Here is a 14,770-nt window from a genome sequence, read left to right as displayed (position 1 = left end):
GGGGAGGGGAAGGGAGAGGGAAGGGGAGTTCTTAAGTGCTATAGTAGAGGTACAAGAAAATAGAGATTGCCTCAAGTGCTGGCACAGCAGGAATTTCAAAGCCTCAGACATGGATAATAACCCCAAGTGACGTGGCCCTCTGAGTAACAAAATGCTTTATATGGAGGTAAAAGTTGTATCTGGGCGCTAAGCAGTGAGCCTGCAGTTCTACATGTTTGGACCTGGTGGACATCTTACTCTGTGTGATTTCTCAAGAATCATTAAATTTGGGGTATACCTCCGTGAGGTACACATGCCTGGCATGTAGTAAATGCTCAATATTTACTACATAACGGTAGTCCTAGTAGTCTTCACATTTTAACATGGTTGTTTTCATAGGACAATGACAAAATGTTTGTATTAGAATCCCTTGTCAAGCCAAGTTAGAGTGTTTTATTTTGGTTTGGGAAACAGTGAGGAACTGTTTGTTAATGCTTATCTAAGCTACAGAAAACACATCATAGTTCATAAAATCATTATAATCTCATTTTGGTAGCAGGAAACTGAGCCTCAGAGAAGTATCTCGGCAAAGTCACTCAGGTTATCCGCATCCATCTAAGGCCAATGTCTGGCCAGGCACGGTGGTTCACGCCTGTAATTCCAGCACTTTGGGAGGCCGAGGTCGGCAGATTACATGAGGCCAGAAGTTCGAGACCAGTGTGGCCAACATGGTGACACACTGTCTCTACTAAAAATACAAAACTTAGCCAGCCATGGTGGTGCACACCTGTAATCCCAGCTACTTGGGAGGCTGAGGCAGGAGAATCACTTGAACCCAGGAGTCTGAGGCACAAGAATCACTTGAACCCAGGATGCGGAGGTGGCAATGAGCACAGATCATGCCACTGCACTCCAGCCTGGGTGAAAAAATTAAGCCAATGTCCTTCCCACTTAAAAATACTAAAGATCGGCCAGGCACGGTGGCTCACACCTGTAATCCCAGCACTTTGGGAGGTAGAGGCAGGTGGATCACCTGAGGTCAGGAGTTTGAGACTAACATGATCAACATGGAGAAACCCCATCTCTACTAAAAATACAAAATTAGCTGGGCGTGGTGGCGTGTGTCTGTAGTCCCAGCTACGTGGTAGGCTGAGGCAGGAGAATTGCTTGAATCCGGGAGGCGGAGGTTACAGTGAGCCGAGATCGCACCACTGCACTCCCATCTGGGCAACAAGAACGAAACTCCATCTCAAAAAAACAAACAAACAAAAATAATAAAGATCTCCATAGAGCAAAGGTTCACCACTCACCTATGGGAGGGGCAGACTTCTACGTACCACGACAACAGAGTCAACACACGACAATGTCTAATTAGAATGAATATGCTCTAATCTGAGGAGAGAGACATATTTCCCCAGGTGAGTGAGGGTTACGGCTCATATTCCAAATATGATTGGGATGATATTACACAGGGGCTCCCTGGGGGCACTTGGGAGAGGAGACTAGTAAAGAGCTCTGTGAGTCAGCCCACAGGGAAATGCAGCAGTCTTGGAGTCTGTCTCTGAAGAGTATTCTACAAAAGAATTAGGACCCACAGAATGGGGGAAGATATTTACAAACTACCCATCTGACAAGGGATTAACAACAAGAATACATAAGGAGGCCAAATAACTCAATAAGAAAAAATCTAATAATCAAAAAAAAAAAAAAGCAAAAGATGTGTTTTTGTCTGAGACTAAGTCTTGCTCTGTCACCCAGTCTGGAGTGCCATGGTGTGATCTCAGCTCACTGCAACCTCCACCTCCCGGTTCAAGCAATTATCATGTCTCAGCCTCCCAAGTGGCTAGGATTACAGGTGCATGCCACCACCCTGGGTAATTTTTGTATTTTTTGTAGAGATGGAGTTTCACCATGTTGGGCAAGCTGGTCTGCAACTCCTGACCTCAAATGATCCACCTGCCTTGGCCTCCCAAAGTGCTGGGATTACAGACATAAGCGTCTGGCCAGGCAAATGATTTGAATAGTGTTTTTTGTTTTGTTTTTTTTTGTTTGAGACAGAGTTTCGCTCTTATTGCCCAGACTGGAGTGCAATGGTGCGATCTCGGCTCACAACAACCTCCTCCTCCCAGGTTCAAGCGATTCTCCTGTCTCAGCCTCCCAAGTAGCTGGGATTACAGGCGCCACCACCACACCCAGCTAATTTTTTGTATTTTTAGTAGAAGTGGGGTTTCACTATGTTGGCCAGGCTGGTCTCAAACTCCTGACCTCAAGCAATCTACCCACCTCGGCCTCCCAAAGTGCTGGGATTACAGGCGTGAGCCACTGTGCCCAGCAACATTTCTTAAAATAAGATATACAGGCCAGGTGCGGTGGCTCACGCCTGTAAATCCCAACACTTTGGAAGGCCGAGGTGGGTGGATTGCCTGAGGTCAGGAGTTCAAGACCAGCCTGGCCAATTTGGTGAAACCCCATCTTTACTAAACATACAAAAATTAGCTGGGTGTGGTGGCGGGTGCCTGTAATCCCAGCTACTCTGGAGGCTGAGGCAGGAGAATCACTTGAACCAAGGAGGTGGAGGTTGCAGTGAGCTAAGATCGCACCACTGCACTCCAGCCTGGGCAAAAGATAGATTACGTCTCAAAAAGAAAAAAAAGACATACAAATGGCAAACAGGCATATGAAAAGGTGCTCAACGTCACTGATCACCAGAGAAATGCAGATCAAAACTACAATGAGGTATCATCTCACCACAGTTAAAATGGCTTATATGCAAAAGACAGGCAGTAAGTGCTAGTGAGGATGTTGAGAAAAGGGAAGCCTCATACATTGTTGGTGGGAAGGTAAATTAGTGCAACCACTATGGAGAAATTTTGGAGGTTCCTCAAAAAACTAAAAACAGAGCTACCATTTGATCCAATAATCCCACTGCTAGGTATATACCCAAAAGAAAGGAAATCAGCATATCAGAAATACCTGCATTCTCATGTTTGCTGCAGCATGGTTCACAATAGATAAAATTTGGAAGCAATCTAAATGTCTATCAACAGATAATTGGATAAAGAAAGTGTGGTACATATACACAATGGAGTACTATTCAGCCATAAAAAAGAATGAGGTCCTGTCATTTGCAACACCACAGATGGAACAGGAGGTCATTATATTAAGTGAAATAAGCCTGGCACAGAAAGACAAACATTGCATGTTCTCACTTACTTGTGGAATCTAAAAATCACAACAATTGAACTCATGGAGATAAAGAGTAGGATGGTTACCAGAGGCTAAGAAGGGTAGTGGCATGATGGGGGGTGGTGGTGGGGATAGTTAAATAGTACAACAAAAATAGAGTAAGACCTACTATTTGATAGCACAACAGAGTGACTATAGTAAATAATAACAGTACATTTTAAAATAACTAAAAGAGTGTAATTGGATTGTTTGTAACACAAAGGATAAATGCTTGAGGGGACGGATACGCCATTCTCCATGATGTTCTTATTTCACATTGTGTGCCGGTATCAAAGCATCTCCTGTGTCCCATAAATATATACACCTACTATGTACCCACATAAATTAAACATTTTTTTTAAATTTTAAATAAAATAAATTTTAAAAGAATGGTCAGTTTGCATCCTCTGCACCCAAGAATTCATATTCCTCACAGGAGCTCACTTCTGGCAATCCATATAGTGTGTGTGTGCACGCACTCTGTGTATATGCTTGTTGCAGAATCACCTTCTTCAGTAAATTTCTCAAGGTTAATTTCACTTTCCTCTTATTCTTCCTTTACCCTGAAGTACCTCTATACTTATACACCTAGTTGCAATTATCTCTCCCTGCATCCCATTAGATTATTATGCACTGTTTTTTTATTTATTTATGTATTTATTTATTTATTTTTGAGACAGAGTCTGCTCTGTCGCCCAGGCTGGAGTGCAGTGTTGCTACCTCAGCTCACTGCAACTTCCGCCCCCCAGGTTCAAGCGATTCTCCTGCCTCAGCCTCCCAAGTATCTGGGATTACAGTTGCCCACCACCACACCCAGCTAATTTTTGTATTTTTAGTAGAGATGGGGTTTTGCCATGTTGGCCAGGCTGCTCTCGAACTCCTGACCTCAGGTGATGCACCCACTTCGGCTTCCCAAAGTGTTAGGATTACAGGCATGAGGCCACACTATTTTATATACTGCATATATTACCATCATAACTATCTTTTGGTTGACTCTACAATTAGATCTTAAGATTTGTGTGGGTTTTTTTTTTTTTTTTGAGACAGAGTTTTGCTCTTGTTGCCCAGGCTGGAGTACAATGGCATGATCTTGGCTCACCACAACCTCCAGCGTTCAAGCAATTCTCCTGCCTCAGCCTCCCAAGTAGCTGGGATTACAGGAATGCGCACCACGCCCAGCTAATTTTGTACTTTTAGTAGAGATGGGGTTTCACCATGTTGCCCAGGCTGGTCTCAAGCACCTGACCTCAGGTGATCTGCCCCCCTCGGCCTCCCAAAGTGCTGGATTACAGGCGTGAGCCACCGCACCCAGCTGTGTTCCACACGTTTTTAACTCTCCTCACTCCCCCAACACTAAGCCCAGAAATAAATTGTATAGCAATGTTTGTAGGGTAAAAAAAAATCCTAAGAATCTTTAGATTAGGATTATACCTGAACACAAATAAAATATTAAATGATCTTACTTTGTGTTAACAAAAATCAAGCAAATTATAGCAAAATGCTGAAGAAAAAAAGTAATTTTTGCAGCAGAGAAATAAGTGTTTGCAGCTCATTTCTAGCCAGTAGTGGTTTAGTCATAGGGAGGTTGTTAAACACCTTTCTGAGAAGCTCCCGAGGCACATGTGTTATCGGAGGGAACATATGGAACCCACCATGGGTGCAAACGGGGTGCCTGGGATTACTTGGATCCACAGTTTTGTTAATTTTCCAATCTTGTTAAAGGATTCACCTTCATTCTGATTAACTTTCTTAAATGTTTACCTCATATTTGCCAACTGTTTAAATTGGTGCTTCAACTGTTGTGACCATCTGCTCAGAGAAGACTTTTAGATTATGTCACAATTTTCAGAGCCTCAGATCAAGTTTTAGAGCTGGAGGAGACCTTATAAATTGGAAAGTCTAAGTCCTTCACTCTTAAGTTAATAAATATCTCTTCACTGCCTGATGTGTCAGCCTCAGTGCTAGGGCTGGAGATGAAGAGACATCACACATGGTCCCTGTACTCTTAGCACTTACACTCTAGCAGGAAAGAGGGACATCAAAACAGATTCAATAAGGTAATGTGAATGCTTATCTGATAAAAGGGAGTCCAGGGAATAAATGTGTTATGTACAAGAGGTGGGCTGAGGCCGGGCGCGGTGGCTCAAGCCTGTAATCCCAGCACTTTGGGAGGCCAAGACGATCACGAGGTCAGGAGATCGAGACCATCCTGGCTAACACGGTGAAACCCCGTCTCTACTAAAAAAATACAAAAAACTAGCCGAGCGAGGTGGCGGGCGCCTGTAGTCCCAGCTACTCGGGAGGCTGAGGCCGGAGAATGGCGTGAACCTGGGAGGCGGAGCTTGCAGTGAGCTGAGATCCGGCCACTGCACTCCAGCCCGGGACACAGAGCGAGACTCCGTCTCAAAAAAAAAAGAGGTGGGCTGAGTCTTTATATATGGTTGAATGTTGACTCAGGGGAGAGGAAGTGGGAAAAAATTAGTCAAAAATAAAACTGGAAGCCTGGGCCCGGTGGATCACACCTATAATCCCAGCACTTTGGGAGGCTGAAGCAGGTGGATCACTTGAGGTCAGCATTTCAAGACCAGCCTGGCAAACATGGTGAAACCCTGTCTCTACCAAAAATACAAAAATTAGCTGGGTGTGGCAGCAGGCACCTATAGTCTCAGCTACTCCAGAGGCTAAGGCAAGAGAATCACTTGAACCTGAGAGGCAGAGGTTGCAGCAAGTCGAGATCATGCCTCTGCACTCCAGCCTGGGCAACAGAGGGAGACCCCATCTCAAAATAAACAAACAAACAAACAAACCTGGAGAGGAAGGCAGGGGTGAGATCAATAAATATTAACTGAGCACCAACTATGTATCAGATTGTCAGACTCTATGCTCATTGCTAAAGATGTGAAAGACACGGCCTTACCCTCCAGGAGTTTATGATTTAGGTGGATGTAAACAAATTACAATTACTCACAGGAATTCACTTCCTGTGATAAACGCATGACTAGGTATATGAAAGATATAAAGGAAAGAATAATCTGTTCTCTTTGGAGGTAGGGACAATACTGGGATGTATTATGGAAGATCACCTGAAGAGGCTGTTTACCAGGTAGAGCAGAGTGGGGAGGGCACTGCAAACAGAAGCGACAGCATGTGTTCAACACAGAACAAAGTCTTCCAATAACTTTAAACAGTTTGATATGGGTATGCATTTAGTTCATTTAGGCAGTGATATGGTTTGGCTGTGTCCCTACCCAAATCTCATTTTGTACTTTCAACAATCTCCATGTGTTGTGGGAGGGAGGTAATTGAATCATGGGGGTAGTTTCCCCCATGCTATTCTTGTGATAGTGGGTAAGTTCTCATGAGATATGACAGTTTTTCATTTTTTTGAGAGGGAGTCTCACTCTATTGCCAGGCTGGAGTTCAGTGGCGCGATCTCAGCTCACTGCAACCTCTGCCTCCTGGGTTCAAGCAATTCTCCTGCCTCAGCCTCCTGAGTAGCTGGGACTACAGGTGTGTGCTACCACACCCAGCTAACTTTTGAATTTTAGTAGAGATGGGGTTTCACCATGTTGGCCAGGAGGGTCTCGATCTCTTGACCTCGTGATCCACCCACCTCGGCCTCCCAAAGTGCTGGGATTACAGGCGTGAGCCACTGCACCCGGCCCCAATCTGACAGTTTTATAAAGGGCTTCCCCCTTCACTTGGTTCTCACTTTTCTCTCTCCTGCCACCATGTAAAGAAGGACGTGTTTGTTTCCCTTTCTGCCATAATTGTAAGTTTCCTAAGGCCTCCCCAGCCATGCTGCACTGTGAGTCAATTAAACCTCTTACCTTTATAAATTACCTAGTCTTGGGTATGTCTTTATTAATAAAGCAGCATAAGAACAGACTAATACAGGGAGAGTGGCAGGAGATGATACTGGACCAATAAGACAGAGTTGAATCTTGATCAGCTGCACATTCCAAACTAAGGAGCTTGGATTGTATCCTAGAAGAAATTAGGAAAGGTTGATGGATCCAGGGCTAGATATAATCAAGCTACTCTGAGCTAGCTGATGGATATATAATTAATTATATTATCATCAATTATTTTCTGTATGTTTCACAATGACAAAGGATGCTCTACTAGCAGAGTGGAGAAGGGTCTGGAGGGGAGCAAGGCCAGATACAGGGACTGACCAGTTAAGAGACTGTCATCTTGGTTTGTGTGAAAAATGATGAATGCTATAACCAAGAGGGTGACATGAAGGAAAGAAGAGGAGTGGACAAACAGAAGAGAAAGTTCAGTCAGAAGCTGAAGTTCACAGGACTTAGGGAGACACTGAGTATCTGGAGTAAGAGAGATGGAAGAGTCCAGGATGGCTGCTAGGTTTCTGGCAAGGGAAACTGGGAGGAAGCATTCTCTGAAAATGGAAAGAGAGGAGATAAACAGGTTCAGGAAGAAAGATGAACTCCCATTTAGACACATGCTGCAGATGCCTGTTGGACATCCAGATGGAAATTTCTAGCAAGCAGGAGTATTTACGAGTCTACAGCTCGTATGTGATGGATGGCTGGAGATATCAATTGTTGAGTCATCGGAACAGAAATGGAAGCTGAAGCCACAAAAGTGATAGTCTGCATAGGCAACACAAGGAGAGTACAGGCAAGGTTATAGGGATACCAACATTTAAGCAGCAGGCAGAGGAAGAGGGAATCAGCCAAAGAGACAGAGATAGAAAAGTGTATCAAATATATGCATGTATGTTTATATATATATACACATATAGATATATATATTTAAATTTCTGTAAATAATTTTTATTTTTTGTTATATACCACTAAGAGGTATATATTATGTTTTGATGTCTTAAAAAAGGGCCAGGAGCATGCCTGAAATACACAAACCAACCAACCAAGAGCCATACCCCCTCTATACGGCCCATCCACCCCACAAGACAATATTCCTGTCTCAGTCACCCCAGGGCCAGGTACCAGGCAACCAGGGACCATCCCTACAGTTTACAGCCCTCTGAAATTATTCAAACTAGTCAATCCTAAAATGTTTACCCTGACCTGTCTTTCCTTTCCTAATGAAACTCCAGTAAAGGCTCCAGCCTAATGCTTTCCCCTTGCTTCTGTCTTCCGCCTCTGACCACCCTGGTGTCTTTCACATGTGGCCGTGCGTGGCGTGTTGTGCTTCCTATCTCCAGGGCTTGTGAGTATAATGAACTTTGTTTTTCAGAGCCTCTCCTGTATCTCCTTTTGTGGCCACACCTGACTGACCATCACATAAAATAATACAGAACAATAAGAAAACAGTGACCCAGGGAAGAGGAGAATCATGAGAAACTTGGAAAAAAAGTGAAAAGGTTTAAAGGAGGAAGGAGATAAAGGCGACAAATACTGTACAGATACGAAATATGCCGACAATTTTAGAAAGAGTCTTGAATTTGGCCCTGGGAAAACTTTTCCCTAGTGAACTTTGCCAGGGTGGTTTTAGTAGAGTGGTTTCAGTGGAGTACTTAAGGGCAGAAACTTGACTGAATTGTATGGAAAAGGTAGAGAAGTATAAACTGCAGGTATGGAGTATTCTTTGTAAAATACCCATGGGGGTGGGGGGGTGGGAGGGGGCGCGGGAAGGAGATCCGAGATAGTCTGAGGAGGATACAGGATTGAGGGCAGGGTATCGGTTTTGTCTTGAGACTGAAGAAATTTGAGCAAGTGTGGGGGTGGGGGCAGCCAGTAAAGAGGGAGAGTTGAAAACAGAGAAGAGAGAAGGAATAATTGCAAGCACAACTTGCAAGAGCAGAGGATGCACTGGCCAAAGACACAGGCAACTGCAAGCTGCCCAGTATCTCCCTCTTCCTATCCCATTTGACAGGCCCATTTAAAAGCTGTGCCCCTGGATAAATTGCATAACCTCTTGACCGCTTTACTGTCTTTAAAGTGGTTGTTGTCCAAGATCACAAATGGCCTCTGAAAGTAGAGTTCTTTTGATGCTAGGATGCCCCAGGACTTTCTGCTGGTGTGTTCTGCCTGTAGATCACTGGGTTAAACTAAGGTTTAAAGTTATGAATAATTGCGCACTGCTACTGGGAATGTAAAATGGCACAGCCATTATGGAAAACACTATGGTGGTTCCTCAGAAAATTAATAATAAAGTTATCATATGATCCAGCAATTCCACTTCTGGGTATATACCCAAAAGAATAGAAAGCAGGGACTTGAATAGATATTTGTATATCTATATTCACAGACACATTATTCATAACAGCCAAAAAGAGGAAGCAACTCAAGTGTTCATTAATAGATGAATGGATAACAAAATACGGTGTAAACATACAATGCAATATTATTCAATAAAAGGGAAGAAAATTCTGACATATGCTACAATGTGGATGAACCTTGAGGATCTTATGCTAAGTTAAATAAGCCAGTCACAAAACGGCATATAATGTATTTCATTTGCATGAGGTACCTAGAGTAGTCATATTCATAAAGACAAAGTAGAATGGTGGTTGCTAGGGGCAGGGAGGAGAGGAAAATGCAGTTATGGCTTCATGGGCACAGAATTTCAGTGTGAGAAGACGAAAAAATTTCTGGAGATGGATGGTGGTGATGGTTGCACAACAATGTGAATGTACTTACTGTCAATGACCTCTGCACTTAAAAGTGGTTAAAATGATAAATTTTATGTTACATATATTTTACCACAATTTAAAAAATACATCTGCTTAGGTAAAACAAAATGTCTACAATTAGTAGAAAAATACACTATAAATATCATGATGTAACCTTTCTCATACATATCAACAGGCCCAAGGATATCCAGAAGAATATAACTGATGCTTGAACAGTGACTTTTAGTTGCCAAGCAAAGATTAAATTATGGCCCACATACTATGGTTATACCAGATAGGTAAGAGGCACATTTTGCAAACATTTCCATCAAAAGTGGTTTCAATGAAAAATTTCTGATGCTTAAAGTCTGAGTGTCAGTTATCTAGAAAATTCCCCTTCATGAAACAGATTTCCTGTTGTCAGAAAATTAGACATAATAATCAATAAGATATCAGAGTATGAAAAGACATTGGTAGGCAGAAAATAATTTCATTCGAAAATTTGAAAATCTGCTGGAATACCTAAAGTTCTTCATAGAAACTCTCAGAGGCCTAGAGGCCCCTAAGTGTCACACACAAATTTGCAGGAAAGAAATACCAGTTGAGCATCCCTGCTATGAAAATCTGAAATCCAAAATGCTCCAATGAGCATTTCCTTTGAGTGTCATGTTGTTTTGGATTTGGGGACATTTTGGATTTTGGATTTGGGGATTAGGGATGCCCAACCTATATATTCTTTTCTGGGTAAGTCCTCACTACTTACAAATAATGTCAGTAATAGTCACAAGGAAACAAGCAAACTAGCCTACAAGAAGCCCCTTTCCAAATATCCTCCTTGATTCCTGATATTAGGTGGGGAAGCATTTTTCTGTTTTTCAATTGTTACACTGCCCCTCTTCATGTTTTCTATTTCCTATTCTTGTCTCCTAAATATGGGTATTTCCTGAGGGATAGGCCTTGGTAGCTTTCTCTTCTCTATGAATACTTTCCCTGTTGAAAAGATCATATACGGCTGCTCCTTGATTTTTGACAGGGTTATGTCCAGATAAACCCATCATAAGTAGAAATATCATTAAGTCAAAAATGCAGTTAGTACACCTAATCTACCAAACATCATAGTTTGGCAGCCTACCTTAAACATGCTCAGGACACTTACATTAGCCTATAGTTGGGCAGGCTCATTTAACACAAAGCTTATTTTATAATAAAGTGTTGAATATCTCATATAATTTATTGACTACTGTACTGAAAGTGAAAAATAGAATGTATAGGTACTCAAAGTACACTGCTACTGAATGCACATGGTACCATTGTAAACTATAACAATTGTTAAGTCAAACTGTCCTGTCGGGGAGCATCTGTACACAAGTTATTTCAACTATTGTTTCTTCATGAATTACTGACACATTTACACATCTGGGCAGAGACTCTCTTTCCTGCGCTTTAGTCTTGAATTTCTAACAACAGCCCCGGAAATTTTCTCTTGAATATTTCACTAGTGTTTCAAATTTTACAAATGTATTTGGGCTCTGAGTTCATTTTTGCCTTAAAGCCAATTTACCTTACGGATATTCCTTTTCAGCCCCAATTTCCCAGGCTTAAATAATTGGAGCCTTTCCTGAGTTCTCTTTTTTTTTTTTTTTAAGATGGAGTCTCACTCTGTTGCCCAGGCTGGAGTGCAGTGGTGGAATCTCAGCTCACTGCAACCTCTGCCTCCCAGGTTCAAGCAATTCTCCCTGCCTCAGCTTCCCGAGTAGCTGGGATTACAGGTGCCCGCGACCATGCCCGGCTAATTTTTTTGAATTTTTAGTAAAGACAGGATTTCACCATGTTGGTCAGGCTGGTCTTGAACTCCTGACCTCAGGTGATCCACCTGCCTCGGTCTCTCAAAGTGCTGGGATTATAGGAGTGAGCCACCGCACCTAGCTTCTTCCCTGATTTCTTTTTTTTTTTTTGGTTTTTTTTTTTTTTAAGATGGAGTCTCACTCTGTTGCCCAGGCTGGAGTGCAGTGGTGGAATCTCAGCTCACTGCAACCTCTGCCTCCCAGGTTCAAGCAATTCTCCCTGCCTCAGCTTCCCGAGTAGCTGGGATTACAGGTGCCCGCGACCATGCCCGGCTAATTTTTTGTATTTTTAATAGAGACGGGGTTTCACCGTGTTCGCCAAGATCGTCTCGATCTCCTGACCTCGTGATCCACCCGCCTCAGCCTCCCAAAGTGGTGGGATTACAGGCATGAGCCACCGCGCCTGGCCTCCTTCCCTGATTTCTGCCAATCTTTTTCTCCCATCATCCACTCAGTAACTAAGGATAGTACTATTAAGTATTGTACACTAACCAATTGCACTACAGGAGCTCCAGGATAGTACTATTAAATTATTGTAACCTTGGTTGTTACACCTCTTACCTTTACTACCCAACACCAAGACTATCCTATTCCCTCATCCATACTATCCTATACACTTTTGCTAGGTTAATGTTTCTAAAACATTACTTGGAATATTCATAGTTCTATCATTCATTCCACAAACATTTACTTAGTGCTAACTTCATGTAAAAAGCACAATGTGGGGCTGGGCTTGGCGGCTCAGGCCTGTAATCCCAGCCCTTTGGGAGGCTGAGGTGGGTGGACTGCTTGAGCCCAGAGCTCAAGACCAGACAGGGCAATACTGCGAAATTTCATCTCTACAAAAATACAAAAAATTAGCAGGGCAGTGGTGTGCACCTGTAGTCCCAGCTCTCGGGAGGCTGAGCCAAGAGGATCACCTGAGCCCAGGAAGCTGAGGCTGCAGTATGCCATGCTCACGTCACTGCACTCCAGCCTGGGCAACAGAATGAGACCCTGTGTCAAAGAAACAAACAAACAAACAAAAAAGCACAATGTTAATACACTCCAGAATGTAGAAATGCATTAGATAAAGGCCTGTTTACAGTTTAATAGGGGGAAAAACTTGCAAGTAAATAACTGTAGATCGAAGTTAGAAAGTGGTAATAACTAAATACATGAAGTTCCAGAAATATGATGGATTCTCAATGAAAGAAAAATTATTTCTAGGTGGAGATGTCACTTTCTAAAGCTTTAAATAATGGAAGGAATTTCAATATTTGGAGATGGGGGGAGGGACAGATATTTCATGCAAGGGACATAAGCAATCTATAAAAATGTAATAATTTATGCATGAAGTACTTCACAGGGTCTGGTTTACCACTGACTGAGGGAGAATGGAAGGGGAACAGCAGAAAACAAAAAAACTTTTGAATCCAAGTTAATAAACTTGACCTTTAATCTACAGGCAACAGAGAGTCATTGGATCAGCTATTTTGGATCACGGTGGTGCTTGAAGATGACTACGCCTATAGCAGGTATATGTAAGATAGACTAGTAGCAGAGTGATGCTAGAGGCAGGACATCAATGAGAAAGGTACTGCACTGACACCGTGCAGGGGATGGTAATGAGAACTTTGATTAGGTGGGTGCAGTGGTTAAGAGGATGCCAGAATTACTGTAGGGGTACAATCGACAGGACTTGGCAAGTGATTGGAGCTTGGAAAGGAAAGAAAGGGCATCAAATCTGACATCAAAGCTTCCAAGTTGATTGTATTAACAAAAACGGGTGCATAGCCTGGGAAGTAATTTGGGAGGGAAGAGGCCAAGCTTTGTCGGGATATTAAGTGTTTACACATTTGCAGAACATCCCAGAAGACATGGGCAAGCCTCTTGGAAGTAGCTGGATACTGACGACTGAAGCTGGAGCAGAGAGGGGTATGTTTCTGCAAAACCACATACAAAACGGACTACGGAAATCTTACTACCGAGGCTTGCCCTGGCAGGAGAGAAAGGTGTAGCATCCCTGAAGTCATCAGTCGTGTCTGCTCTTCACGGCCTGCTCTCACCTCAGTTCCCCACGAAGACGCCGGGAGCAGGCGGCCGGAAGGAGCCTTTCCCTCCCTTCTCCGGTGATTCCCAGAACTTCCGTCTCTACCCGTCAACGGCTCCCAGTCAAAGGAGCTTAATAGACGGCGACGTTTTCGACTGGCCACCCACCAGGCAGGCTGAAAGCGCATGGAGGGCATCATCCACCTTCAGACAGCTACTTGCCCACACCTCATCGAGCTCTGGGCGTTGCGCCAGCATTTGAAGAAGCGATCTGTTGCCAAGCGATCCACACGACGAGCCTTAGTTATCGCGAGACTTGACAGGCACCCGCAACATTAGCCCGCCGGAAGCGGAAGTCAGGTGATTGTCGGATTCTAGAGGGAGGGGCTCCGTTACGTTGGAGAGCTGGAGTGGTCCGGAGTTCCACGGTGTGGTGAGCCAGAGGTCACCTCTCCTGCGGCTTCTCAGTGTCTCGCTGGCGAGGTTCGGCCCGAGTTGGATAGACATAGCCCTTGGCGGGTGAGTCGCCCAGGACGCCCGGGAGGAGGGAGCGGGGCAGCCGAGCTGGGTGGCCGGCGAGGTGTCCTCCCCCCGTGCGGTGATCTGTACTCTTTGCTAGACCGAAACCCATTTACTTCTCACTGCCCATAATTTCCCTCACTTCTGGAGGTATAGGTGCTTCGGAAGGGAGCAAAATGCCAGAACCTTGGTAAGCAAGCTGTGATGTGCCTTGAGGACGGACTGGAAAACGCAGTTGTTTTCAGTCTGCATCTTCGTCTGTTCCCCGGGCTCACCTCCTAGGGCAGCGAAACCCCATTCTGGTTGTTTATTTCCAGGGTTAGTCGCCCACAGCCAAAGTTCTTTGTGGTTTTATTTGTGGTGAATAAATTAGTAGTGTTCAAGTACAAATCTGAAAGGCTTATCCTAAAAGAACATATATACTTTATGAAGTTCTTATTCATCCTTGAACTATTTTGCTTTTGAAGACCCAGAGGACAAATCTTGTAGCTTCTTGCCCTTCACTGTGAGAACCAGTTCCCTCTTTGGAATGTTAGTTTTGGAAGTCTTTAGAGCGTTTTTTTTTTTTTTT

The 14,770-nt window shown here is 43.6% G+C and overlaps 1 protein-coding gene across 1 annotated transcript in view; it reads right to left on the bottom strand.

Annotated features, from left to right (window-relative positions):
* HOMER2 (homer scaffolding protein 2) overlaps positions 1-13,976 on the bottom strand; it is a 142,193-nt gene extending 128,217 nt beyond the window's left edge. The window contains exon 1 of the mRNA XM_011953894.1: positions 13,909-13,976. Within this exon, the coding sequence (XP_011809284.1) occupies positions 13,909-13,913 (5 nt within the window). The 5' untranslated portion in view covers positions 13,914-13,976. The remainder of the gene's footprint in view (positions 1-13,908) is intronic.
* Between the last annotated feature and the right edge of the window lie 794 nt (positions 13,977-14,770).

This window comes from Colobus angolensis, unplaced genomic scaffold (genome assembly GCF_000951035.1).
Source record: "Colobus angolensis palliatus isolate OR3802 unplaced genomic scaffold, Cang.pa_1.0 Scaffold376, whole genome shotgun sequence".
NCBI lineage: Eukaryota > Metazoa > Chordata > Mammalia > Primates > Cercopithecidae > Colobus > Colobus angolensis.
This window is presented reverse-complemented; position numbering and strand designations above follow the sequence as displayed.